Source organism: Lobosporangium transversale, assembly GCF_002105155.1.
Source record: "Lobosporangium transversale strain NRRL 3116 chromosome Unknown BCR41scaffold_4, whole genome shotgun sequence".
Lineage (NCBI taxonomy): Eukaryota > Fungi > Mortierellomycota > Mortierellomycetes > Mortierellales > Mortierellaceae > Lobosporangium > Lobosporangium transversale.
The window spans coordinates 200,445-226,265 of NW_019028982.1; the positions used below are offsets into that span (position 1 = coordinate 200,445).

Below are 25,821 nucleotides of genomic sequence, written 5' to 3' on the forward strand. Positions count from 1 at the left end.
TGGCTCCGTGAGCTGGTCATCGAGTTCTTTCATCCATTTCACAAAGATATGGTTTGTCATCCACCCCGATTCAGACTTCTTCACAACCATCATTCTTGCCGACACCTCGTCAATGCCCTGGGCGATATTTTTGCCTAATATATAAAATTATATTTTATCAAGTTAATGTCTAAGTATTTAATATTTACCAAGGTTTTCAGTAGTTGCTTCTCCTTACCGATGACTAGTGGCTTCAATGCACTCATGGATTCTGTGTTGAGGAGCGATGTGCCCGAAGCATTGATACAAAATAGAATGGAGACACGGCAGCTCCTATTTGCCTTGATACCGGCTTCCGAGACTTGCGTTGTATAAGACTTGTGGTCCAGCTCCTTGAGATAAAATCCTGTCTCATCGCAGTTGTATATGTTGTCAGGCGTGTATAGGGAACATAGCCGCCGAATCTCAACTAGTTCAGGCTCAATCGCCTTAAGGTCAACCGATGCTGCTTCTCCGTGGACCTGGCAATACGTTATGTTATGGCGCTTTTTGAAAGCATCGAACCAGGAAGCTGAAAAAGACGGCATTATGTCGTTGGAGTCCAAGTCAAAAGGATCTTTCTGATCGGTGAGAACAATATAGGTAGTTTTAGCCGCTTCCTTTATCATCCTTTTGTTGACTGGATTGTTTCGCTTCCGCTGATCTTCCAGCCATTTTAAGAGCACCGCCTCAAGCTGAAAATTCTTTCGCTGAGTCATATAACATGCGCCCTTTGGATACAACGGAGCCTGTTGTCGAAGCACATCTCTCTTTCTGTAAATGTCGTAAAAAGTAGCCCTTGGAAGCGCATATCCAACCAGGTTACCGAAGCTTCTAAAGGTTATACTGTGGGGGATACCTTCTTGTCGAAGCGAAAGATATTCGTATATATCAATGAGCTCGATTTTTTGTTCTAGAGTTAAGCACACCTTCGCCATTGGGATGGCATGGTTGTCAACTGAAGGAAGGACAAGGGGAGCATGCATATCACAATTCCTTGCACAATCTAGAAGGTCCAAGTACCTCTCCTTCCGCTTGCGTTCAATCGTTTTTATTTCAGACTTTGTATATTTGCTCTTCTTGGTCACTTCATAAGCAAGAGCCGGTTCTGTGGAGCGTTTTCCAGTTGCCATTTTGATGCTTGGATACGATTGTTAATGTAAGGGAACTGGTGACACGTTGTGAAGAGTAGCAAGTGGCGGTGGGTTCAAAAATGACTGATTGTTCAAGTCTGCCCTAATCTGCTACAATAATGATAGCTTTTATACTATTCGGGGACGCCGTGTGGAAGCCATAGGACGTAGTGGGGCTGGGCAAAGAGGCGTAGTGGAGGCGTAGAATTGTCCGGATATTTCATCAAATAAATTTCACCAGATATGCACTTAGGGGAACCCGTAAATGCAATATCACATGAGTATATATATTTTATAAAGTTTAGAATACCACCCAATTCAGTAAAACCTAATTATTATCCGGACAAGATTGGCAGCGGGATGTCCGGATATTACGAGTTCGACTGTACGTACAACATCATTCATTTCAAGGGTTATTGGATGGTATTGATTAAACAGCATTGATTATTGTGTGCAAAAAAATTTTGCATGGTATATTTTGAATAAACTACTAGCGTGGTATTTTTTTTTTTTTTTTTTTTTTTTCCTCCCTCTATTACACATCTGTTCAAATACGAGCAGTCTCATCTGCTTCAACGGGACTGGTCAAAGTAGAGCTTCCATGTCGGCTCAGTCCCTTGTCTGGCCTCTTGATGTTATCCTTGTTCTTCATGATTTTGCCAATCTTCTTGAGGACACTGTTCTTTCGTTGCTTACCAACCTCATTATCAAAGAGATCGGTACGAGAGTTGTTTGCGTCGCTCGAGCCCAGGGAATCAGCTTCGCTGCTACCTCCAAGGGTACTTCCGACTGTGGAGGATCGGCCTGCATTGGCCAAGGACTGACCAGAACTGCTGCTGGTACTAGCATCGATTCGATGGAATGTCGGCGATGATGGAGCCTCCGACGATGAAGAACCCTGTCGTAGTGGGAGCACTGGTGGTGTGTTGGCGCTAGCAAGGGAAGTGGGCTCCTCTGTCAAGAGTGTGCCCATAACCGTAGTCTCCACATGGCCTTCCTCAGTCATCACAGTTTCTTGAATCTCAACATGGTAGTTCTGCTTGTCAGCAGGACTGAGTTCACCAAGGTTTACAACCCCAACATCGGTGGTTGACTGCGCAGGCGTGACGCCACCAGCAATCTGCAAAGAGTCCACCTTGGACTCGATGGACGAAGTCTCGCTTGAGCGCATTATTTTCTTGATTCGACCAAAGGCGCGCCCGCGAAGTGGCGAGGTAATGTTGGACTGAATGGAAGGAGCACCACTGTTGGCAGAAGAGGAGCGCTTGATGAACTTGGAGAATGTCCTACGAGTCTGGCCTGCAGATGTGGGTGAGGTAGGTGAGGTGGGCGAGATAGGTGAAGTGGGCGAGATGGGTGAGGTCACATGGGCTTCTGCGACTGCTGAGGGTGCAGCTGCGACCACCAAAGCCTGGGGCTGATTCTTTTCAGGGACAGGTGGAGTTGTCAAGACTGTGGTCTCTGATTGAACATCACGATTGAGGATAATGGTCTTGGTGTCGTCACTTTGCGTGGTGTTTGTTGCTGTCGTTGTACTTGTGATTGTGGTTGTAGTTTTAGTCGTGGTTCTCTCTTGGGGCGTCCCTGTGACAGTGATCTCTTCAATGATGGTCGAAGTCGCTTCCTTTGGTTCATCTGCTCGGCGTTTGCTCTCTTGCACTTCACTCAGCCCGAACGAATGGTGCTCCGCTGAGCTGCTTGTGCCTACATCGCTTACAAGTCTCTCCTTATGATCTTCAGTAATGGTTATAGGTGAGGCGCCATCGGAACCGTGATAGTTCTCTCCTAGGATGGGACCATCTTCATCAGCTGGGGTCACTACCAATGCGTGATAGTCTGTGGGATTATTATTTTTCAATGGATGGAAGCAGAGACCTAAATGAGATAAAGAGATGGGAATAGAGTGAATTAACAAAACTACAACGAATCAAAATAGAGGAAATATTGCAGAAGCACAGACGCCCAAATGCATTCTGTCTGTTCAGGGGGAGAGGACATGGAGGAAGAAATAGAGAAAAAAAAAAAAAAAAAAAAAAAGGAGGAAGAACAGGGGCACGCCAAGAAAGAACAGCTTGGCGCACAATATCTGTCCAGATGTTGTGTTGTGTATATTGTATGCTGTGGCTGTAGGGGACTGATGAATGAATGACATAGACCGCCCACTGTTCGCCAAGGAACATTAACCTCCTTAAAAAAAGAGAAAGGGGCAGAGGGCTTGGTAACTATGATATATGAAATCGACATTATGCTCGGAAGGAAGTGAAGAGGCGTAAACAATGGAGGGATAGAAGAGAAGGGTAGGGGACGTTTAATGTTGGGATGTTGGACTAGTTAAACTAGCTGGCAACAGAGGGGATAGGTCTGTGTAAATGTCTTTGTTGTTTGTAAAGGTTCCCTTCCTTTCCTCTTTTGGAAATAGACCCATCAGTAAGGCTAGGTCTTTTGCTCATAGCAAATCAAGTTCTTATCAATGATCATGCAGGACAAGAAGGGAGGCATTTTTATTTGGTATGCATTCTCGGCACAATGCATATCTTTTTTCTTCCCATCTCGCTGCGGTAAGATTGCGAAACACGAGAGATGGTAAAGGACAGGATTGTACGGGAGATGGGATTAAATTTGCACCACCACGAAACCACGAAAGATGGGTGTTCAGGATGAAGAAATAAAAGATTTGATTCAATCTCTTACCGCATGTGATAGCTTTGAAGGCCAAGGAAAGCCGGTTGGGCTGGGCTATGGGAACCGGAGATACATCTTGTGTCCCTACAGTCTTGAACGTTGTCTGCTCTTGCTCTTCTGGCTCGAGCGCAGGCACAGATGTGACGGTCGTGTGTGCAGGAAGAATTACGTCCGACATGGACTCTGGCAGTGCTTGATTTGTATTGGTCATGATATAGTTGTTATATTTGTTGAAATATGATTATGGAATGTATCCTGTTATAGCCAATATAAAAAAAAAATATAAAAAAAAAATTAGAACTACTCCCACATCCAGATTTTATCTGTTACGAGGACAAGGAATGTCAATATTGTAAACATGATGTTGTAGGGGCTGTAACCATGATAAACTGGTCTGAATAGCAATGATAATAACAATGGCATTTACGCCAAATGATGTGACTTTGGGATAGGCTTTTATAACTTTCTTCTGCGCGCGTTCATATGCGTGTGAATGTAAATGTAAGGAGATCGGGAAGAGCAAGGAGATATGCACGGTAAGATATTAAGTAAGCCAGGGTAGGAGCCAGGGTCATGCATAGATCCACAAACCAAAAGCTCTTATACTATATGAGCAACCAATTCTTGCAATGCCCTGTCGCCTTTAACAGCAACATCCACAACAATAGCAATACACCACGAAAAAAAAAAAAAAAAAAAAAAAAATGATGGCAATTGCGAGGAAGAGAATGGCATGATAACACTGCGCACCCCAAAAAATAAAAATCAATGGCAATTGTAATAAAATGGTAGAGGTCATTGCGCTTTGTCGAAGAATGGAGGATACCAAGGATACCAAGGGAGGCAGAATGAACATTGATGTCTTGCCTTATAATAAAGCTGCGGGTGCTTTGATTTGCGACAGGGGACCAATAAATGGCAGAGATAATTGATGAGTTTTATGATTATATAGTTTTACAGAGAAGATACGTCTCACAGCAAGAGAGAAAGAATGAAAGAGAGAAAGAAATAAAGAAAAAAAAGAAAGAAGAGAGGATGTGAAGATGAGAAGATGTGAGACGAAGAGTAAAGAAGAGAAGAATGAGCTTTGGACGAGAACAATCAAGGGAATTTATATAATCGAGGAAAAAAAAAAAAAAAAAAAAAAAAAGGGACTCCCAAAACAGAAGAGGTGGAAAGGGGGGTTAATAGGGTGGCGAGTATAATTATTTTTTTTTTACTGCAGCTGCAACCATGACGATTGCTACGCGAGCGATTGGGCTTGCATTGAAGCATGTGTCCATGGATGAGGCCAAGAAGACAAGATATTCTTGAGTTTGCCATGGCTCGTTGCCGGCCTTATTTTTTATTTTATTTTTTTTCGTTTGGCCCTGATGGTGTGCTGTACAGCTGTCATCTGCTGAACCCTAACCTAACCTTGAACACAAAATCGATGTCAATTACCACGCCGCTGTAGCACCTGGTTTTGTTTAAAGAGAATAAAAGGTGAATGAGTGACATGTATCCCATATCTATGCATACAAATATACATGTACCTTGTTCATGATGAGTTGGCATAAGAACACCTGATTAAAAAAAAAAGAAAAAGTCAAAAGCAGGTACCAACAATATCAACAACTAACAACAGAAGGAAAAAAAAAAAAAAAAAAACTCCCGAAGGACTAAAAAAGATGCGTCGATGAGCAAGGATCAGTCACCATCCCTCTTAAAGTTAAATGGAACCATCTTCATCTCATCACTACTAACGCTATCTCGACTTGACACAGTAAGACGACAAGCCAAAGGAAGCAAAATGGTAGCAGATGAGCTAGATGAGCAAGATAACAAAGTCGTTGTTTTTTAAAAAGAGAAAAAGACTTACAAGTACAAAGACGGTCCATATAAAGAAACCACTCTCATTACACGAAAAGCTTCTTTATTTCTATCCAATCACAAAGAAAGAATACACTTTTACGTTACTTACACCTTATCCTTCGTCTTTCGTGATTTGTCTGATATATACTTTCTCTAGCCACGTTCAGGGTATATATAAAAAAAAAGGGACACCACAAAAAGGAAATATGGCTGCCCTCTTTTCGCTTCAAATGGAGACAGCAAACACAAGGTTGAGGGTTTACAACGCGACAAGTATCTGTTATTGTAATACAAACAATAAAAAAGTTCAACAACAAAAAAATAAGCACTGCTGTTAGTCATACTGTCTCCAACATTCATGCAATTCATCGTCAACAACCCATTCCAACAACAGACACCTCCATGTGTTCACCCATTAGTTTCTATAGTAACAGATACACCTGTGTAGTAACTGTGACCAAGAGAGACATGGATTCAAAACAATAAAAAGCTATTCGGCAGTATATTCTCCGGTATGTATTTATTCCTACTCATCTCTCTATCCTTTTTTGATCCCATCCTCTTCCCTTCTTCTCTCCTTTCCCTTTCCTTCTCCCCTTCCATTCTGTATTTCAATAAAACCCCGCACAAGGAAGAGAGACTTTGGTCAGCAGACCGCATGTCTGCATGCAATGGTTTAGCATAAAAAAAAGAAAAAGGCCTCTCACTTTATTTTTTGCCCTGAAGATGACCAAAAATCTTCCCAGTGCGGAGACCAAGATGAAAAAAAAAAACAAACCCGCAATGTTTTTTGTTTGTGGCATGGTACAGTATATATTATAGTACATTATGGTATATATATATTTATAAGCTTGGTATATTCTATTCCAAAGCTCTTTTACATTGCATGGGAAAGTAAAAAGGAGAGAGTGAAAAAAAAAGATCACGCATCCACACAATCGAAAGCAAGACTATCTTGTGTAATCCGCTGTCAAATACACTTGATCTCCCGAGTGAACAAGGAGATATTTCTGTCCTCCCCCCCTTTGGTGACACGACGATACGCGTAGCAATGCTTTTTGAGTGTTACACTAATGTCAATGAAAAAAGAAATAAAAAGTTCTACAAGTACAACCCACTAACAAAAATAAACACATATATAAAAGTATATATTTATATACAGGTTTCTGCTTTCGGCAGAAAAAAAATAAAATAAAATAAAGGTTCTTGAGCGGGAGATTGTCAAACGATGGAGAAAATACCTTGTTCAAGACAGGGGTTGCAATACTCGTCATTGATTATTGATAGAACCAAAGTTTTTTTTTTTTTTTTGCAACATTCATCAACCCATTTGGCTAACGAACCATGCCGAGAAAAAACTATGCATAAGATGTGGTGGAGGAGGAGAACAAGGGATGAATGTCATTCTAATCAAGCCCTTGATTTTGCACAGACTCTACATGTACAGCGTCTTCATTTCTCAAAAAAAACTACTGTATTAGGTGATCTTTTTTTTTTATTTTTTTTATACCACTCTCTCATCCCTTTCATTTTGGATTTTCAGGATTGAATAGATGTGGAAGGATCCCACATTTCTAATGATGTAGTGTGGAATTCGGATAATGAGATAATGACCACATACATACCGTACATTCATGAATTTCAGCATTTCCCCTTCCCCTTTATTTTATTTTATTTTATTTTTTTTTCAATTGCCACTTTTGGAACAAGCACACAAAAAAAAAAAGCTTTATGTATCTTTGTATTTGTAGTTCATAGCGTATTTATGCAATTACGTTTGCCTAGCATGATGGCAGACTGACTTTTAATTGTCTATTGACTGTCATCAATCCCCATTGTGACTCCCGAGCATTAATGGAGTTTTTCCATGGCTCATCAAAAGCTTCAAAGTAGTAATAAGGAATGCTCTTCTTGTTAGCCTGGCAAACCCAACTGTCGATGAATATCTGAAGGTTCTCAATCGAGGGGACAGCAGAGCCTATTCTCATATACACAAAACAGTAGCATCAAATCAAAAACGTAATTGGTTTAGTGTTATTAGTGCCCGCTAATCTCTTTTTTTTTTCTTTTTTTTTTTTTTTTTTTTTTTTTACGGTTTTGCACATTTCGCAATTACCTAGTTTGGCGGAGGCTGGTCCGCTTGGCCATCCAATTTCAGAGATTGCAGCGAGCTTCCCCCGAGCAGCCCCAACTGTCTCATTCCTGAAATTTTTGAACGCCCAATCCGCCGCTTCAGTGGCTGAGGTATATGCAAAGAACGGATGAATGTTGGACATGACCATATCAACTTGGTCCACGATCTGTCCTGCATTTCGCCCCAGATCCGAAGAAAAAATCGGAATTTGAGTCAAGCGTTGACCCATTGCCATAGCCGCTGGATCGGGCGATTTTGCAGCCCGCGCTGCCCTCGTGGCCAATCCAGTGCGGATTTCATCAATATATCCGGTGAGCACACTCAGAGGAACGTACTCCTTTGTCGTGGCCTTGTTTTCGTTTCGGAACAATACTTCATTACCTACGGAAATCCCACTGATCCTTGATGCTACCTTTGAGATGGTAATCATATCATCATTTTTGACACTGCTTTGTCCATCCATATTGCTGATAAAGCCAGAGTCGGATCGGAGTTCATGATCGATCAGGTTCCAAAAAACACGGGATTGCTTTTCCCAGGATGCATTGTTGTGATCGACCCAGAGAGTTAAGATGATCTCCATCTCAGGCAAGTCAAGGTATTCAATTGCCTTCAACACCGCTTCTGATTGTTGACAAGCCATACCGTAGAGTCGAATCCTATTGGTCAATTGAGAAAGCACCTTCATATCCTCGATCACATGGCCTAAATTAACTTTACAACCAGGCTCCTGCGAATCGCGTGGCGTATAATCAATACCATAAAAGATCTTCTTTAAGCGAGGATCAGGTGTAATGGTTTTGTTGACATGATAGGTTTCCTCAATCCCTTGTAAATGTGGAGTAATGACTTCTTCCCTTTTTACAGAGGGTCCTTGTTGATTGCGTGAGAAAATCTCATCGCGAAAAGCGAACGCGAGGACGGTGCCGAGGACCAAGAAGCAAAGGATGACCGCTAAACACAAGCATCTTCGGACCTGCTTCCGCTTTGCGTTCTCTCTTCGAAGCCAGGGGCTTTTCTCATTTGTAGGCATAGTATTAGATCCGGCTGGAGTGATCGTCTGATCAAGCTCTTCATCATCACCAGAGTCCCAACCTTCTACTGATGATGGTCTGCGACGGTGAGAGGGTTTGAAAAGAGAACTCATCACAGATGATTCACGCTTTGCTGTTGTGGCCGCAATAGTGGATGACGAACACGAGTTATCTTTCTGAGCTTGGCATGGATACGCCTCTGTTTGCTCGTTGTTGACACACTCGATTGTATCATGGGCTTGGACATGTAAAGGTCTTGGGAATGGATTGTTCTGTTGGTGGGCTATTTGTGTTTGGCCAGAATATTGGATTCTATCAACTTGTGCTTTTGCTTGTGTTCCACTTGACTGCAGAAAATACGGCCTTTGATCGGATTCTTGTGGTATAGGCTCCATTGATGCCGTACAACAGCCTTGGAACCAGTAGCTGAGTTGCTGAAAAGGAAATAAACCAGTGATGAAGTGAAAAGAGGAAGGGTTTATTGGTTATTCATTCAGAAGGAGGAAGATAAGCTGGTTCGGTTGATGTAAAAAAGAATTAATGGGTGAGCTAGGACGAGGGATGAAACTGGCGTGCGCAGGAATATTGCGATTTGGTCGATTATTTCTGCCCATGGCATCCTTACTTCTCCAGAAAAAAAACCGGCCAAGTTTGAAAATCAAGATGTTCATCTGTAAAAGTCTTTAAAAAAAAAAAAGTTTGAGCCGTTTTCAAATGTTAAACTATTGCATGCATCTCTTCATCTGTTTCCCACCCTTGTTTTTTTTTTTCTTTTCTTTTCTTTTCTTTTTGATCTCCTTGCCTCCTTGCCTCCTTGCCTGATAAAGTTTATAAACCTCATGTTGCCATGTTGTTGTGGTGGCATGCTGTTCTACGACATGCACATGTAGAAACAAATGGAAGAGATATAGTTAAAACAACGCAACCTAATAGGGTGGACAGCACATTGGCGAATTGTGTTGCATTAAAAAAAGCTTTAGAAACCACTTGACTCTCCACCCCAGGGCTATTTGGCTATTTGGCTAAATGGTGTGGTGTGGATTGTGGGGTAAGTCTGATCCCATAAAGTTTATGTTGCACAAACAAAAAAAAAAAGTTGTGATCTCTTTCTCATTCGCTTTCACTCTTTGTCTTCACCATTCCATCTCATCAGCAATCTCAACCTCACCTTACCTCACCTCAATCCTCCACCTCACTTGCATTCAATTGGAATTCATCAATATCCTCTGTCTCTGTCTCTGATTCTTGTTCAAATCATTTAACACGCATTTATCGTTTATTATTATCATTGTCATTTATTATCTTTTTACATTCATATCGCTCTTTTATACAACTATACAACTAGTCTAGACTTTGTTACCAAGGTAAAATTTTTTATTTGTTTACATTTCTTCTCATGGTCATGGCTGCAAAGAAGACAAACAAAAAAAAAAAGAGAGAGAGAAAAGAGACACTAGTAGCCACATTTTTATTACTATTATTCCATGATATTTATTACGCATGCACACGTCTCATCTCCTACTGCGATACACATTATACACATTAAAGTCGTGTTCCACCACGATAGTCATTCATGACATAACCTCTATTCACTGCAGTAGTGGATAATGTTTGCAACCCTTGTTACACACTTGAACTACTTGCCTTGCTCGATATCCGATTCGGTAACTCATTTTTTGCATTTCAGAGTAAAAAAAAAAAAAAAAAAATTATATCTAGCGATCTCATAGGTTAAAAACAACAACAATAAAAAGCAATTAGCTGACGGATGATCAAAAGAGCTGTGAATTATGCCATTCCAGAGAGAGGAAGAGTGAAGGAAGCAAAAGAAACGATTTGTTGATGTCGTTGACCTCTGAGTTGCCCGAACTGGTCAATAGGCATGATGTGATGACAACTTCACTACGCTTAACACTTTCTTTTTAACTCTTTCCCCACCCCTTCCCGCACTTTTCTCCTTCTCCTTCTCCTCACTTATCCGGCGATACATATACATATCATAAATACATACATCATTTCATCCATCTTTACTCGCACTCCTTTTCTCTTTACTTCATAGTCTTTTGGTATTTCTCCCTCAATCCCTTGTTCACAAGATCCATCGCTACAATCTCTACATTTGGCCACTTGTTCATTCCACCCCTCCTCTTCTTCTCACTACAGCACTGCATTCCTTCATCCACTTTGTCCAGACAGCAAGCGTAATGACCAAGTCGCTCATAAATTCGTTTTACTTCACCGTTTACATTGGTCGTGCATTTGTTAATAATCAAGTTTTTTTTTTTTTTTTTTTTTTTTTTTTTTTTCTTCCTGGCCTTTTCTCTAGTATGAGTAGCAGCTCGCATAGCACTCATTCCTCTTCCAATGTGGTTGGCGTACACTACCGTGTTGGCAAAAAGATTGGCGAGGGAAGTTTCGGTATCATTTATGAAGGCAAGTCGACAATTCCTGTTCGTTAGCACACACGGTGGCAGGGCAGGATTTGGAAAGAGATGTGCCACTCTGGAACTCCTGACTTGAACCCTTGGACTCTGAGAATTCCCATGTTTCTTTCCGTTTCAACACACATCTTCACTCTGCTTCGACAACTAATAACATCTAGGATAAATATTGAAAGGAGGTGGAAAAAAACCTATTGATACATGATACGATACATGATTGTTAATTGTGGGCTTCTTTCATATTCTCATTTGATTTGTAGGCATCAATTTGCTGAACAATCAGCAGGTTGCTATCAAATTTGAACCACGAAAGAGTGACGCCCCACAACTTCGTGATGAATACCGAACCTACAAGATCTTGGCGGGATCAAGTAAGTAGCTCTATAGACTCATTCGTCAAACCTAAACGGATGGGCATACATACTTGATGTCTGGCACAGAAATTCTCTCTTTTTTTTTTTTTTTCTTTTTTTTCTGTTATTGCTATTGTTTAAGCATCCAACATCGTAATCATTATTTTATATTATCATTTCATACGAGCATGTGTGTCAACGGGATGATGCGGGACTGACGGGATAAGTGAGGACGAGTGATGTTCCGCTGCTACAACACATTTTCGACTCTAGGATGATTTACGCATGCTCAGATGGACTAATGCGCTTTCCTCATGTTGATTATGTGTTTTTTCTTTTATGAAAGCCGGCATCCCAAATGCATATTACTTTGGACAGGAAGGTCTACATAATATCCTGTGTATCGACTTGCTAGGGCCTTCACTAGAAGACCTCTTTGATATGTGTGGCCGTAAATTTACAATCAAGACTGTCGTGATGCTCGCTAAACAGATGGTAAGGCGCTTTGTTGTGTTTCCATACAACTTAGTTCACCGCATGTTCTTTTTATCTTATTTTATTTTATCAGTTCAAAAGGTATTGTATGTGCTTCAAGCACTAATAATCTGATCCAATCTGGCCATACAATTTTTTCAATACCTGCTCATCACTTGTAGCTTTACCGGATTCAAACCATCCACGAAAAGAATTTAATCTACAGAGACATCAAACCGGACAATTTCCTGATCGGAAGACCACATACAAAAAATGCAAACTTGGTACATGTCGTTGACTTTGGTATGGCGAAGCAATACCGTGATCCCAAGACCAAGCAGCATATTCCTTACCGTGAGAGAAAGAGTCTTAGTGGAACAGCCAGATATATGAGCATCAATACGCATTTAGGCCGAGGTTTGTACACCAACGTTGTCGAAAACATCAATGGTACTATTATTACCATAGAACCTGTCAATAACAGTGGTCCGTCTTTCTACATTTATCTTAGAACAATCACGACGTGATGACCTGGAGGCAATGGGCCATGTGTTCATGTACTTCTTGCGGGGCGGTCTTCCTTGGCAAGGATTGAAGGCTGCAACAAACAAACAAAAATATGAAAAGATCGGAGAAAAGAAGCAGACCACGCCAATCAAAGAGCTTTGTGAAGGCTTTCCTGGTATGTTTTTTTTTTTTTTTTTTTTTTTTTTGAATATCCTTATGACCTACTTACTTATACTCACGGATGTTCTCTGTATTTCATGAATTTAGAGGAATTTGGCATCTACTTGAACTATGTCAGGAAACTCTCATTTGAAGAGACCCCAGATTATGACTTCTTGAGAGACTTGTTCACAAAGGCTCTAAAGAGCATGAATGAGGTTGAAGATGGTGTGTATGACTGGATGCTTCTCAACAACGGTAAAGGTTGGGAATCTGAGATTGATGTAAGTGGCACCTGTATAGGCAATTGATGTGACGTAGATTTTCGAGTAGAAAAAATCTGCAGGTTCTTTTAATGGTCTTGTAACATTCGAAACATTCACGTCAATACTTAACTTTTAGGGAATGGGCGATGTTTATCGCGACAACGGACATATACCAAGTGCATCGCAGCAATATTCATCCAATCCGTTACACCCTTCTGGTCATAATCACGAGCGCCTTGGAACGCGAGATCCTCAACGACAGCACAGTAAACTGCAACAGCCCTCCGGATTGGTTCATAATAACTCCAAGCTTAAACACAAGCAAGGCAATGCACGTGCTCATATAGGCGGGGCTACGGAACAGGATTTACTTCGTGATAATGCTTACAATCGCGCTGCACCGAACAATGGAAACTTACGAGCGGAGGATGGTCAAAATGCAGATGGGAACCAGAAGAAGCGCAGCTTTTGGGACGGATTGATCAGCATCATTACATGCAGCACATGTCGTAGATGAAAAAAGTTGATATTTTAATATCATTCCTTCTAACGCTTGTGCCCCAGTATCAACATTTCGATGAATTACCGTCATACTTCTTGTACTTCTTGTTACCTGATCTTATGGATGCTTTATTTTTTGATTTTTTTTTTTTTTTCTTTTTGATTCACGCCTGATGCATGCTCGCACCGACTATATCTAAGCTACGAACTCCTTGTCCTTGTCATGTCATGAAGTCTCTGTCTGTATTAACCTCCAGTCAGCTAATTACCTCTATTCAATAAATATATCAAGTCATTTGCTAAACATTCCATTTTATCTAAAAGGATTACTTCATAAACATAATTCGAAAGGAAAACAACCTTTTTCACATTATTTTTGTCAAGGAATGATCATCTCTTTCTCTGTTCTCGCTTCTGTCTGGCATTGGTCCCTCAATTTAAGTATGGTAAGATATTTTTTATTTTTATTTTTTTATTTTTTTATTCGTTTCTGCACTTCATGATCACTTTTCACAACCATATCCTTGATGGTTTGGATGGAATACTTCAAGTAGCGGATGCTGCAATTTGATCAACGTAGCATGTTCTTTGGTTTCAATCTACATGTCCCCTCAAGTGTTTCAAATGATGCTTAGCCCATCTTGGCATTGCTATGGGTAACACATATGACAAGTAGAGAGGATTTCAGGCATTATGAGTCAATAAAAAGAAGGGGAAAGACCAAAGATTTGTCTTTTTATCAATGTAATAATCAATAATCAATAATCCTCTTCTGGTTACCTGAAATCGAGCTCTGGGTGCTAAATGGTTTAAACAATATCAATAATAGATTTTGTTATTTAACGACTTTCCCAGGAGCATTAAACTTTTTTTTTTTTTTTTTTTTTTTTAAAAAAAAAGAGATGATCTAAAGCATACCTGAGCTTGGAATCTCTTCAGCGCTTCTGCCTTCTTGAGGTCATCGCTGGTCGGCTGGCCCATAGCTTTCTGTCTTTGATCAAACTAGAGGAGAATGATGTGAGACACAGCTCACTTTCGTTCCAATGCAATACTCCTTTTTTCATTGTTCGTTTTAAGATTTTGATCAATTGATAGTCAAAGACTATTATGTTCCTACCATCATCTTTTCAACCATTCCACGGGTCTCACCATCTAGATCGCTCAATTTAGAGTTCTCGGGTGTGATCTTCGTGGTGTCAATTTCTGGATGACCTTCGATAACACATTTCCACCACTCTGTGCCCTTGAATTTTTCCAAATGAATGTTGACCTCCCGACCGTCGAGCGTCCAGGTGGAGTCATCAAGCTTGACGTCTTTGAACAAGGCTCCCTATAGGATAAAGAACCGTATATTATAGTAACAATAATAGTAATAATAATAATAAGTTAAACAAGTTGAACCTTTAAATAAAGCGTGTCTCATCGGCATCATGGCTAATTACCATCAAGTAGCAACGCGAAAAACCCAGCTTTATATTTACCTCAATGATGGGTGTCTGACCCTTCAAGCCAACCTTGAGCGATTTTTTTTTGATCTCGACGATGAGGTCTTTTCCACGGGTACCGTTGGGAACTTCAACAGAAATATCGACGTCGATCAAAGTCTGCCTCCATTTGTATGGAAGGGCTACATATATATATATATAGTGTAAAAAGGATTTTTCAGTAAGGATACGTATAAAATAGAATTGGTAATTGTAGATTTTCGGTATATATATAAAAAGGTATTATTCGCACCTGCTTGCTCTTCAGCTTCCTTTTTGCGTGCAGCAGCCTCAACTGCAGCGCGCTCTTCCTCTGACATGGCATCAAGTTCCTGTGGAGTTGGCATGACTTTGTTACTTTTTTTTTTATGCGTCGTATGTTGTGTGCGTGGGGATGCAATGAAAAGTGAGCAAAAGAGACAATGGAAAAGCACCGAACAAGAAGAAATAACTTTTTTTTATGTTAAGCACCGCCCGATGATCAGGTGATCTTATACGCATTTCTGGCAACTCAGCCTGGTTTCACTTTCATTCGATTTCTTTTTTTTACATGTTCTTGATCCACGGCATCGAGATGGATAATAAGCGCCGTGTCAAGGACCATGAAGCATCACCGTCCAGACTTTGGCCTATTTTACAACGTCGTAGGATAGAAAAACTCAGGGAGCAACGCCAGGAAGAGTTTGTGCGTGCCTGTAGTGACAACTTTGACTGGCTCGAAAACTATTATCAAGGATGTGTCTATGCCGCACGCCAAAACAAAAATCATTTCAAACGAAGGCACTATCACCATTTGTCAACAATGTAGGTTTGCATCGAAAAACGATTGTTATTTATTTTTTATATTTTTTTATTTTGTTTTATTTTATCGACTAAAGATGACCAACTTTTTTGGCATTTGCAGTGAGCATCACGATGATGGATCAGACCCCGTTCAACATCAGACACCACCACAGCAACAACTATACACTCCTCGTATTAGCTCCACCAAGATTGCAGACGAAAGTCTCACATTTGATGATTACAACCAATCTCATACTCTCGATCAGGAAACACAACTGGAAGAGATCAGTACATCAAGGAACCTGTCTATCACAGAGAAATTGAAGGTTATTGCAGGATATGAATGGCTACAGAAGTCTCACGATGACCTTAATGACACTGAACACCACGGCCACTTAGAAGCAGGCTCCGCTAAGTTTGACCTGCATCGTCCACCCACTCCCAGCTCACACATGCGTATACTCAGCCCACGGTCCCCATATGAGCGACATCGTATAACGAAACGCACACGACTGCGGGTAGATGCTTCAGCTGCAACGAGGAAGACTTTTCGAGCATTGAAGGCGCTTCGAAAGAGGGCTAGTAGCTATCTTGACGACCCTCCTCAGCATTGGGCCAAAGTCGGTGATTTAGACCACAGTGTTGCACCAACGTACAATAATCATTCAGAACAGTTAAATGACGTACATTCGTCCGACCTCTCTGCTAAGTACTCTTCGGATTCCAGTCAAACACGACCGAAGTCACTATCACCTGAGCCTATCATCCATGTTTCAGGTACAGATCACAAACTACCAACGCGGCCTGAGTCGCCGGCAGTACAGGTACATCACCACTCTGAAGGTACTGAGCAAGGTGATAATCATGCACATAGCAGCCATGCAACACCGGGCCTGAAAGCCAGGGATTCGATGACTCTTCTATCGCCTTCTCTGAAGCCTCGGGAGCAACATCGTGGTTCTTCTTTTCAGTTGACACCAAAACTTGCTCGTAGCGTGTCAGGTAGCAAGCGAAGTGAACGTGAGGATGATCTGGATCAAGTAGATAGGACTTTTATGGAGACCTCCAAAAAGCCACGCTCTTCCTTTCAAGACTCTGAGGCTCCTGTGCGCTTCGGTTGGCCGGTTGAAGAACCAGAGTTAACCAGTCGTCTCTCCCTCAGCATAAACCAGCACCAAAGCAAGAATATACAGGAAAAGGGTAAAAGCCAAGGGCTGTCAAATAGTGAACAGAGCTCTGAGACTCTAGGAGGCGTTGAATCCGGAAAGCCTATCCTGTTTTCGAAATTTTACTCGACAACAGATAGCACAGATGTTCATTCCAGCACCCCATACTCTTTGATACATTCAACAACACCGGAATCTTCTCCGCTAGCATCGTACCGCAACGCGCAATCAAGTGTAAATAAGAAGTCTATGGATCATAATGATATCGCTGAAGTGGACATAGAAAAAGATAAAACAGCCAAAAGGACTGGCGATTCAGGGCTGAAGGATACTAGTATGGAAGTGGATACAGTTGAAGCTACTGCGGCATATCATGCAGAAAAAACTGGTCACGAAAGGGCGTTAATATCATCACATCAGCCAATTGGCGAAGAAGACATTCGGGAGAGAGTAATGAGTCGATTAAAAATGGCTGCAGTTACGACAGCACAGCACCCAGGAGATATGCATGAAGATGGCTCCATGCCCCGTGAGACCTTTGGAAAGAAAGTTTCTTTAGGAGATTCCATAAAGCATCAAAAAGATCAGCAGTCTACGACCTTAAACCGTACTGAGAGTAGTACTACATATCTTACGTCCGAAAACTTGACTGTAAGGCCAAAAGTGGCAACAGCGCTACCTGAAAAACGCATCGTCGGTCAACGAAAGCCTCTAACTCAGACGAATAATCCGCTTGTCCTCACACCCGGGTCACAGATGCCACCTTCACGATTGCAGAAAATGGTCCAAGCTCTCCCACTCACAACCTCTTTAAGCCATACTCTTGGATCATTAATGGATAGTCAGCCACATGATCCAGCAGTGAATTCATCTAGTAAAACCGGTAAAGCACCGCTTTCGAGACTATCCAAAGATTCTTCTACATTACAAGTAGGTGCCAAGTCAATATCAAACACATCGTCCTCAGTTTCGAACCAAGCACGCCAGGGAGTCTCTCGTGTTACTCAACAGCCGATGAAGGCGACTGAAAGTGGCCTGGCTCGTTCGGACGGCTTAGGATCTGTTTCTCGCAAACCACTTGTGGGGCTAAAACCACTGTTTACTCTGAAGAAACCAACTCGACCAGTACTTCCTCATAGCATGTCGACTACAAAATCCATAGCATTATCAGGGACGTTGTCCGGAACATCCAAGGCAAAGCCTACAGCACCATCAAAAATAGATGATAGACGTGATGTTAATTCGATTCAAGTTCAACATAATGGATCCAACTCGGGAGAAACCAAAAAAGCTTCCACAGGATCTCTTATGCAGCCTCTATCTTCTATAGTACCTGCATCTCTGTCAGTTGTGCCAAAGTATAAGGATTTCTCAATTCAAGGATTAAGTGCTTTAGGTGGTCAGTCAAGTTCGAATAACAATTGTATCAACTCACTTGATACACCAGCATCAGTATCATCTGTTGCTAATCCTATTTTGCCTGCATGGGTAAGCCTACATGATCTGTCATTTAATTTATAACCATAAAAATCAAAATCAAAAATCAAGAAAAAAAATTAATATCTTGATAAAATCTATTTCAATAAGCAGGTCGGAAGTCATGATTACAATGATGCACATCATCATGAAAAGACGATATTGCCTGAAATCGACTACAAGGATGATGATCCAGAGAATGAAGACTCTTTTTCGAGGCAAGCAGGGATACCTGCGTGGGGCACATATGAAGAATTGGAGAAGTCTATGCAAGAGCAGAGCCGTATGAACCCACAAGATATCTTCGGGCCTCTGCCTGTACTTGATATGGCAGAAATGTTCCCTGGATATCCAGGGAAAGAAGATCCAAAGCCAAGGAATAGTTCGATCCATTGGGGCACAGGCGACCGATTAACGCAACAGGAAATAACAAGATATAACGAGGAAATGGGCTGGACCTCAAATGCCTGACAATATTAAAGTATTTATATGTGTATACGCTTTTGTACTATGTAGTAAGATATCCCCATGTAGTTTTATTCTAAAGTAATATAGCAATTAGTATCAATTTTGTTTATTCCAATACAATTTGAGAACCCCACATCGATTAAAGACTGTCAAAATGTATAAGCTGCGTGGACATATACATTACAACCTGCTCCAAAGCTTTTGTTCACAGAGATTTAGATGAGGCATATAGATACGTGAGATCAAATTTATTGAAAGACTCAAAGAAGAGGCTGAATATCATAAAACAGACAGCCATTCGTACTTGGGCCTTCCCATTCTCGGTTACCAGACGTCGTAATCATATACTTGCACGTGGGGTCAATATCTGAGAGAAGGCAATGGCTCCTTTAGTATGGCATGCATCGATGTTCTTCCAATAGTACCTCATACTATTAACAAGGGATTACTTACGTATATTTGAAATAAGACCACCATGATGACCGGCAATGATTTGAAATGGTCGCAGTGACGATTTTGAATCCAATTCTGTGGTATTCCAGAGTCGGATGTTATCTTGTGAGGCGCTGCAATATATCATGAAATATTGGTAAGTTATCTTAAAAAAAAAAAAAAAAAAAAAAAAAAAAGTTCGATCATTTTAAAGTAACCTGGGACCTTACCAAATAAGATGCTTATTATTGGGCATACTTTTGACAAATGAGACTGGGCCAGAGTCCACAGGCATTTTAATGGAACGAATAAACCTTCCTTCAGCAAAATTCCATTCATCGACTAGCTCGTAGGCAATGAAGTAGCAATAGATCTAGTCAGTCTCACTAAGTTACATACACTGCCCTATTTTACAAAAAAAGTAGGCTCATTCAGGTCCCGTTTAGCGTTCTTTTTTCTTTTTTCTTTTTTTTTACCTGTTCCGTTGCGTCTCCCACAATATATTCTATCGCCATCAGCGCTCCAGCATGCAGATAAACACCATGGAGGCACTTTTTCTTGCGGCATTAGTTTTCTAGGGATGGGCGTGGGATCTCTCCTGTCCCACAAACAAATTGTACCATCCACACTAGTCGACATCAAAATTGCATCATTGGAGTAGTTTGCTGTAGGGCTTGAAAGATCCATGGTGGTAGTAGGTACTCCGTTGGGTTGAAAAGAAACCGAGGATATTTGAGAGCCATGCCCATTATAGGTTCGCACAATAGCGCCATTATTCAGGTCCCATTGCTGGTATTAAAGAAACAAGCGATCAGAAGAACTGCAGTCGTGTTTTGAACGGAAAGCAACGAAACGACTGTTGCTTACCAAAACACTATGATCCCAGGAACCGCTGATAAAACCTTGTTGATCGGGTGTGAGCTTGATGGCCGAGACTGGTCCTGAATGTTGTCGAAATACATGATGGCAGGTCCCTTCCTCATGTCTTGGAGTCCAGAGGTTGATAGAACCACTTTCCAGTCCAGATAATGCAAAAATAGCTTCGGAGTGACAATCTAAACTGTAGACAGCTGACATTTTAGATTCTTCTAGTGGTGAAGCAGCCCTTTGTGGAACTGGTGTCATGCGATCAACCGATCCTTCTCTTTTGATCTCTTTGGTATCTAGATCCATGTCTGTCGAGTTACTTGGCTCTGTATTAGTAGTAGCTGCGTCTTCTCCAGGCGCTGGATTGGTTTTGTTTGGCTGTTCTTCGTTCTCCCAGTATGAAGTCATTATACCAGCCTACTAAATTCAAAATCCAACAGTAAGTGTTGCATTAGATGAAGCTCCTCCCTGTGGTATGAACCATATAACTCAAGGGACAAATATCGCGATCCTGTTTACCTTTGTAACGGAATCCACTTGTCCATGCCGTTGACCCTGCGTAAGCATTGTTTTACCGTTCATCGACGCAAAAAAGTCATATTTGCGGATGTAACCGTCTTCGGATCCCGTGAAAACCCAGCGCATGCATTGTGTTGCTGCCATGCAATATATATTGCATGGATGTACTGCGAGTACCTGAAATAGTTTTGTTGTTGTATGGGTTTGTTGTATTAGTCGATGTTATTGTATGGAATAAAGTTTGTCAGTACAAGATCGAAGCTTATTGCTTACACATGGCATGATATCGAACGTTTTGCAGTCAAGGACATTGGGCTGCAGCGTCAATGGTGCACGTGTCCTAGGCCCAGTCCCAGGTATAGACCCATCAGGCTGTGTCTCGGGAGGGTGAGTAACAGCGGAATCTGATATTGTTATAGAGATGTTAAACGAATGATCAAAAACTTGAAATTGGCCAATGCATAACTTGACTTTTGAACAAGACTGTCGTCACTTGTTTTTTAAGTACCATCCTCTACATCTCCTCGTTCTGATCCATCCTCAGTCCTGTTTTCCTCGTTATTATTGAATTCATCTTCACTTTCATGTTCTGAGTCCATTTTCCCGGCTGCTTTTTGTGGTCAAGAAAAAATCCCCTCTTTAATTCTAATACAAGATTAATGATAGCCGCGTCTCATTTTGGTTCTTCAGCCACTATGCACGTGTATACTCCAAATCGAGCTTTACTCTAATTCAACTGGACTGGCCTGTGTACCGATGTGCATGCACAATAAAGGTCTTTTTTCTTTCACTCTCCTCTGTCTTCCAGAAATCCCATCATTGATTTTTCACTCCTGCTCTGTCAATCTATCTCGGCCAATGCACGTTTATTTACAGCTAAAGGCTAAGAATGAGGATCTCCATATCAACCTGAGTTAATGGCTTTAAATGGTCGACACACAAAAGATGACACTGAGTCATAGATCAAACATTATCCAAACCTCAAGCCCCAATGTCATCGTCAACTGTTTATATCTCAAGGCGCTCGCCACTTCCTATGGTTTCCTGTCCAGTTAGAAGAGAGGGATCTTTTGTTCAAGAACCAACGAATCCCAAAAATCCAATTCCGAGACGCAGCGAAATTATACAAACAGGGTTACGCGCCTAGGTTCATAGGCAGCACGAGATGATCCGGTCGCTTGTGCAAAGAATTGTTATAAAAGTTGAAGATGCACGTGCAACGCGCGCGCGGGCAGTTTTTAAAAACTTAGCAGTGGTACTAGATACTGATAAAAGTATGCTAAGGATTTCGTATGTGTATTCTGTGTCCAAATGGAAACAAAGTCACTAATGTTCAATATACTTTCTTATATCGCTGTCTGTTGCTTTTGGGAGCCAATTGTGTGAGATAGTTGTGGAAGAGACCATCTGAGTGGTCTACTCTGCGACCACATGGATAGTGGCGTATTTCCAGAGATATGCGTATTACGCTATAAAACAAACGAAGGCAGTCAGTAAAATGACCCCAACGGTTAATTTAACGCGTTCTAGGAATGTTTCTTTTTTTGGTAGAGATTTCACTCTCACGGTGCGCCCTTTTCCCCTTTTTTTCTTTTACTTTCATTTCATTTCTTTCATTTCATCGTTTAACCAGCGCATCGCAGCATCATGGCGCCAACAATCGCCCCTTTCGGTAAGCATCTATAATAACTTCAACATTTGGATTTCCTGATCGTTTTTTTTTTTTTTTGTTACCATATCATAGACAGCTAAAAACCTATTCATGTTATCGTGTTAGGTGAGTGGAAGTCTCCTATTGACGTCGACTTCATCACCTCGTCCACCGTCACCATCTCGAATCTTCGTAAGAATGAGCTCACAGGTGATCTCTTCTGGAACGAGCTTAGTGGAAAAACCAATGGTCGCACAACTATTATGACTCGTGGTGCAGATGGAACTGATAAGGAACTCACTCCGGAGCCATTCCACTCTCGCAATCATGTTCATGAGTACGGAGGTGGCGTGTTCACACTCGGAAGCGATTTCCTTATTTCAAGCAACGATGCGGATAGCCGCCTATACAAAATAGACATCGTCACCAGGAGAGCAGAACCCTTAACACCTGAAAACAAAGCTTGGAGATACGCCGACATTGCGATCCATCCTTCCGAAAAGTTCTTAATCTGCGTCCGCGAGGATCACACTATTGATACGCCCCAAACCGTTGTAAACACATTGGTTGTTGTCAAACTCGATGCTCAGGAGCCTAATGTTCATGTCTTGGTTGAAGGCGCTGACTTTTACTCCAGTCCTCGCTTTAACCCTGCCAACCCTAATGAGTTCGCTTACTATTCGTGGAATCATCCTTTTATGACTTGGGATCACACTCAACTGTATTACGGTTACCTCAATATTTTGGACGCAGGCGTTAGTGTCGAGTCACAAACCCTCTTGGCCGGTGCGGACAAAGCTCATGAGGAGAGCGCAAACCAGCCTCGATTTGCTTCGGATGGTACACTCTACTTTGTCAGCGACAAAACAGGCTTTTGGAACTTGTACAGTTACAGACCAGGCAAAGAAGTCGAACTAGTACTTCAGGAGCCTGTCAAGGCTGAATTTCAAGGTAAAAGACTTATTGCGTATGCTTTGTATATTATATCGGCTATGATCTCTTCCATTAACATACAGCGTACTCATTTTATTATTAGGCCCTGCTTGGACGTTTGGTGCACGATCGTTCTACCCGTTGAAGTCAGACCCATCAAAGATCGCCTGCACTTATATCAAGAATGGTAACTAATGTCTCATTTGATAGTGTTTTCTTTTTTCTGGTCATGACCAACTCTCTGGAAGATACCACCATCTTTAACTTGTTTATGTCTTTTTTTTTTTTTTTTTTTTTTTTTTTTGCTTATTAGGTCTATATTATTTGGCTATTGCTGACGCCCTTGCGAAGACACTCAAAGATATCCCCACAGAATTTCAGGTCATCAACTCCGTTTATGCCACTACTGAGGGCCAAGATGATGCCCTTATTTTGAGTGTTGGAAGCTACAATATCCCTGAGCAAGTTATAAGTTATAACTTAAGGACCAACACGTATAATGTTTTGATGAAGTCAAGTACTGTTGAAGTTCCACAAGGATGGATCTCAAAGCCTGAGCCCCTGACATTTAAAACTACTGGAGGTCTCGGTAAGGGACATTTAAAATAGATGAGTAATAGTCTTTAAAGAATAAGTAACACTAGACGCTCATAATATATACTCCATTTTTTCTGGCCAACGTGGTGATAGAGGCGTATGCTTTGTATTACCCACCGACGAATATCGATTATATCGCTCCGGAAGGGACTCTCCCACCGCTCAGAGTGCTGTCGCATGGTGGCCCTAGTACGGCCTTTGCTTCTAACTTGAACTGGAGCATTAATTACTTTACATCCCGTGGTTTCGGCTGTGTTGCAGTCAATTATGGAGGATCCACTAGTTATGGCCGCGAATTCCGCGACAGACTCCGGGGACAATGGGGAGTAGTTGATGTGGATGATTGTTGTGCTGCGGCGCGATGCCTTGTAGAAAGAGGCCTTGTGGATCCAAAGAAGCTGGCGATTGTAGGAGGTAGCGCTGGTGGTTATACAACATTAGCATGTCTGGCATTTAGAGACGTATTCCAGGCTGGAGTTAGTCATTATGGCATTGGAGATTTGGAAACATTGGTCAAGGACACACATAAGTTTGAGTTGCTCTACCCAGAGAGCCTGATTGGTCCATATCCTGCAGCACAGAATCTGTATCGGGAAAGATCACCCCTTCACTCTGCTGATAAAATCACTTGCCCCTGTGCATTCTTTCAGGGCGCTGAAGATAAAGTCGTACCGCCCAATCAGGCGGAGCTGATGGTCAATGCGCTGAAGCAGCGTGATCTACCTGTGGCCTATGTTCTCTTCGAAGGCGAGGGGCATGGCTTCCGTATCCCCAAGAATGTTAAGGCAGCTCTCCAAGGAGAGGTTTCATTCCTAGGTCGCATTTTTGGTTTTAAGCCCTTTGATGCTGTTCAGGTTGATATAAGCAACGAGGATGCCATTTGCAAGTGACCGGTTTACAATGCATAATATGAGGTCTAGAATCCTATAGTTCGCCACAATAAAGATAAACTAGGGAAAGGAAAGCAACTTTGAGCGCAAAGTATGAGATACAAACAGGAAAGCAGCCATCGATTGTCAAAGGGAAGGGTTGTAATGCGGTGACAAGACGAAAAGAGGATGATGTGATTTTTTTTTTCCTTTTTGAAGATAAAACACATTTTTCTTTTAACAGTCTGGCTGGCTAGTGCGATCGCGAAGATATCATTTGTGCTTCATCTGGAAGCGAGCTTCTTCCTTTTATTGGGTGTTCATGTTCGCAATGCTCTACCTAAAAAAAAAAAAAAAAAATTCATGCTATGCATCCTCTTGGTAGAGTTACTAGGGAGCAGCTGCATAGAGCTATTTTGAAAATATCCGTGTTGTCAGTCCCTTTCTCATGAGGCAAAATATTCACTATTTTTTATCCTGCGTATGTATGTTCTGGATGCTGTCTCCCTGTGCTTCCGAGCCCATTCCTTCTTCCTCTTTGCGCGTCAAAACCAAACAAGGCATGTTCTTTTCCACATTTAAGGAAAATAAAAAAATAAATAAAAAAAGCTGAGTAATGCCTCTTATCCCCTTGAATATCAGGTTTCTTACGGTCATGCATTCAAACGAGCCTTCCTCGATTGTAAACAGATGCCATTGGTACCCATCCCCTTTTCCTTTGCTCTTTTTTTTTTTTTTTTTTTTTTTTTTTGCACTAAACGGCGTTTACAATGAAAATAGAGAAACAAAGGGTTTCTTTTTAGTGGTCATCAGAAGGACACCATGCTTCAACTATGGACTCTGGTTCGTAACAATAACGCTGTACATTTATATTTTTGAGAAAGAGCAAAGAAAACGAAAAAAATAAAAAACGGGGGCAGTTTCGTGCCTTTATTGAGAGCCAACAGAGCATGCAACAAGTGATGGAGGCGCCAAAAACTGGTTTTCATATCCAATGCTCGATCGACTGAATAATGGTTA

General features: G+C 41.5%; 7 protein-coding genes across 7 annotated transcripts; 3 read left to right on the forward strand and 4 right to left on the reverse strand.

Moving 5' to 3' along the window:
- Positions 1–1,698: 1,698 nt before the first annotated feature.
- BCR41DRAFT_392570 (hypothetical protein) lies at positions 1,699–4,044 on the reverse strand (the record flags this gene model as incomplete). The annotated part of the gene is made up of 2 exons (XM_022028468.1): positions 1,699–3,026; positions 3,843–4,044. The coding sequence occupies 2 exons, from the start codon at positions 4,042–4,044 to the stop codon at positions 1,699–1,701; spliced, it is 1,530 nt and encodes a 509-aa protein (XP_021884967.1).
- A 3,424-nt stretch (positions 4,045–7,468) lies between these two features.
- BCR41DRAFT_392571 (glycoside hydrolase superfamily) lies at positions 7,469–9,250 on the reverse strand (the record flags this gene model as incomplete). Its single annotated transcript, XM_022028469.1, has 2 exons — positions 7,469–7,665; positions 7,804–9,250. The coding sequence occupies 2 exons, from the start codon at positions 9,248–9,250 to the stop codon at positions 7,469–7,471; spliced, it is 1,644 nt and encodes a 547-aa protein (XP_021884968.1).
- A 1,685-nt stretch (positions 9,251–10,935) lies between these two features.
- On the forward strand, positions 10,936–13,285 carry BCR41DRAFT_152068 (kinase-like domain-containing protein). Its single transcript, XM_022019605.1, has 7 exons — positions 10,936–11,056; positions 11,182–11,288; positions 11,557–11,667; positions 11,996–12,144; positions 12,306–12,540; positions 12,635–12,805; positions 12,898–13,285. The coding sequence occupies exons 2-7, from the start codon at positions 11,183–11,185 to the stop codon at positions 13,098–13,100; spliced, it is 975 nt and encodes a 324-aa protein (XP_021884969.1). The 5' UTR covers positions 10,936–11,056; position 11,182; the 3' UTR covers positions 13,101–13,285.
- Positions 13,286–14,002: 717 nt separating this feature from the next.
- Positions 14,003–15,459, reverse strand: BCR41DRAFT_346550 (HSP20-like chaperone). The gene is made up of 6 exons (XM_022022918.1): positions 15,294–15,459; positions 15,038–15,183; positions 14,674–14,886; positions 14,475–14,558; positions 14,337–14,356; positions 14,003–14,206 (listed from the first exon to the last, which is right to left on the reverse strand). The coding sequence occupies exons 1-6, from the start codon at positions 15,385–15,387 to the stop codon at positions 14,188–14,190; spliced, it is 576 nt and encodes a 191-aa protein (XP_021884970.1). The 5' UTR covers positions 15,388–15,459; the 3' UTR covers positions 14,003–14,187.
- A 140-nt stretch (positions 15,460–15,599) lies between these two features.
- On the forward strand, positions 15,600–19,021 carry BCR41DRAFT_346551 (hypothetical protein). Its single transcript, XM_022022919.1, has 3 exons — positions 15,600–15,844; positions 15,945–18,477; positions 18,580–19,021. Exons 1-3 carry the CDS (start codon positions 15,615–15,617, stop codon positions 18,934–18,936), a joined length of 3,120 nt encoding a protein of 1,039 aa, XP_021884971.1. The 5' UTR covers positions 15,600–15,614; the 3' UTR covers positions 18,937–19,021.
- A 172-nt stretch (positions 19,022–19,193) lies between these two features.
- On the reverse strand, positions 19,194–21,350 carry BCR41DRAFT_300344 (WD40-repeat-containing domain protein; the record flags this gene model as incomplete). Its single annotated transcript, XM_022020562.1, has 9 exons — positions 19,194–19,300; positions 19,387–19,499; positions 19,596–19,707; positions 19,842–20,154; positions 20,233–20,453; positions 20,553–20,649; positions 20,752–20,928; positions 21,025–21,155; positions 21,260–21,350. The coding sequence occupies 9 exons, from the start codon at positions 21,348–21,350 to the stop codon at positions 19,194–19,196; spliced, it is 1,362 nt and encodes a 453-aa protein (XP_021884972.1).
- A 1,048-nt stretch (positions 21,351–22,398) lies between these two features.
- BCR41DRAFT_367618 (peptidase, S9C family protein) lies at positions 22,399–24,822 on the forward strand (the record flags this gene model as incomplete). Its single annotated transcript, XM_022026315.1, has 5 exons — positions 22,399–22,423; positions 22,529–23,353; positions 23,439–23,522; positions 23,649–23,924; positions 24,026–24,822. 5 exons carry the CDS (start codon positions 22,399–22,401, stop codon positions 24,820–24,822), a joined length of 2,007 nt encoding a protein of 668 aa, XP_021884973.1.
- Positions 24,823–25,821: the final 999 nt, after the last annotated feature.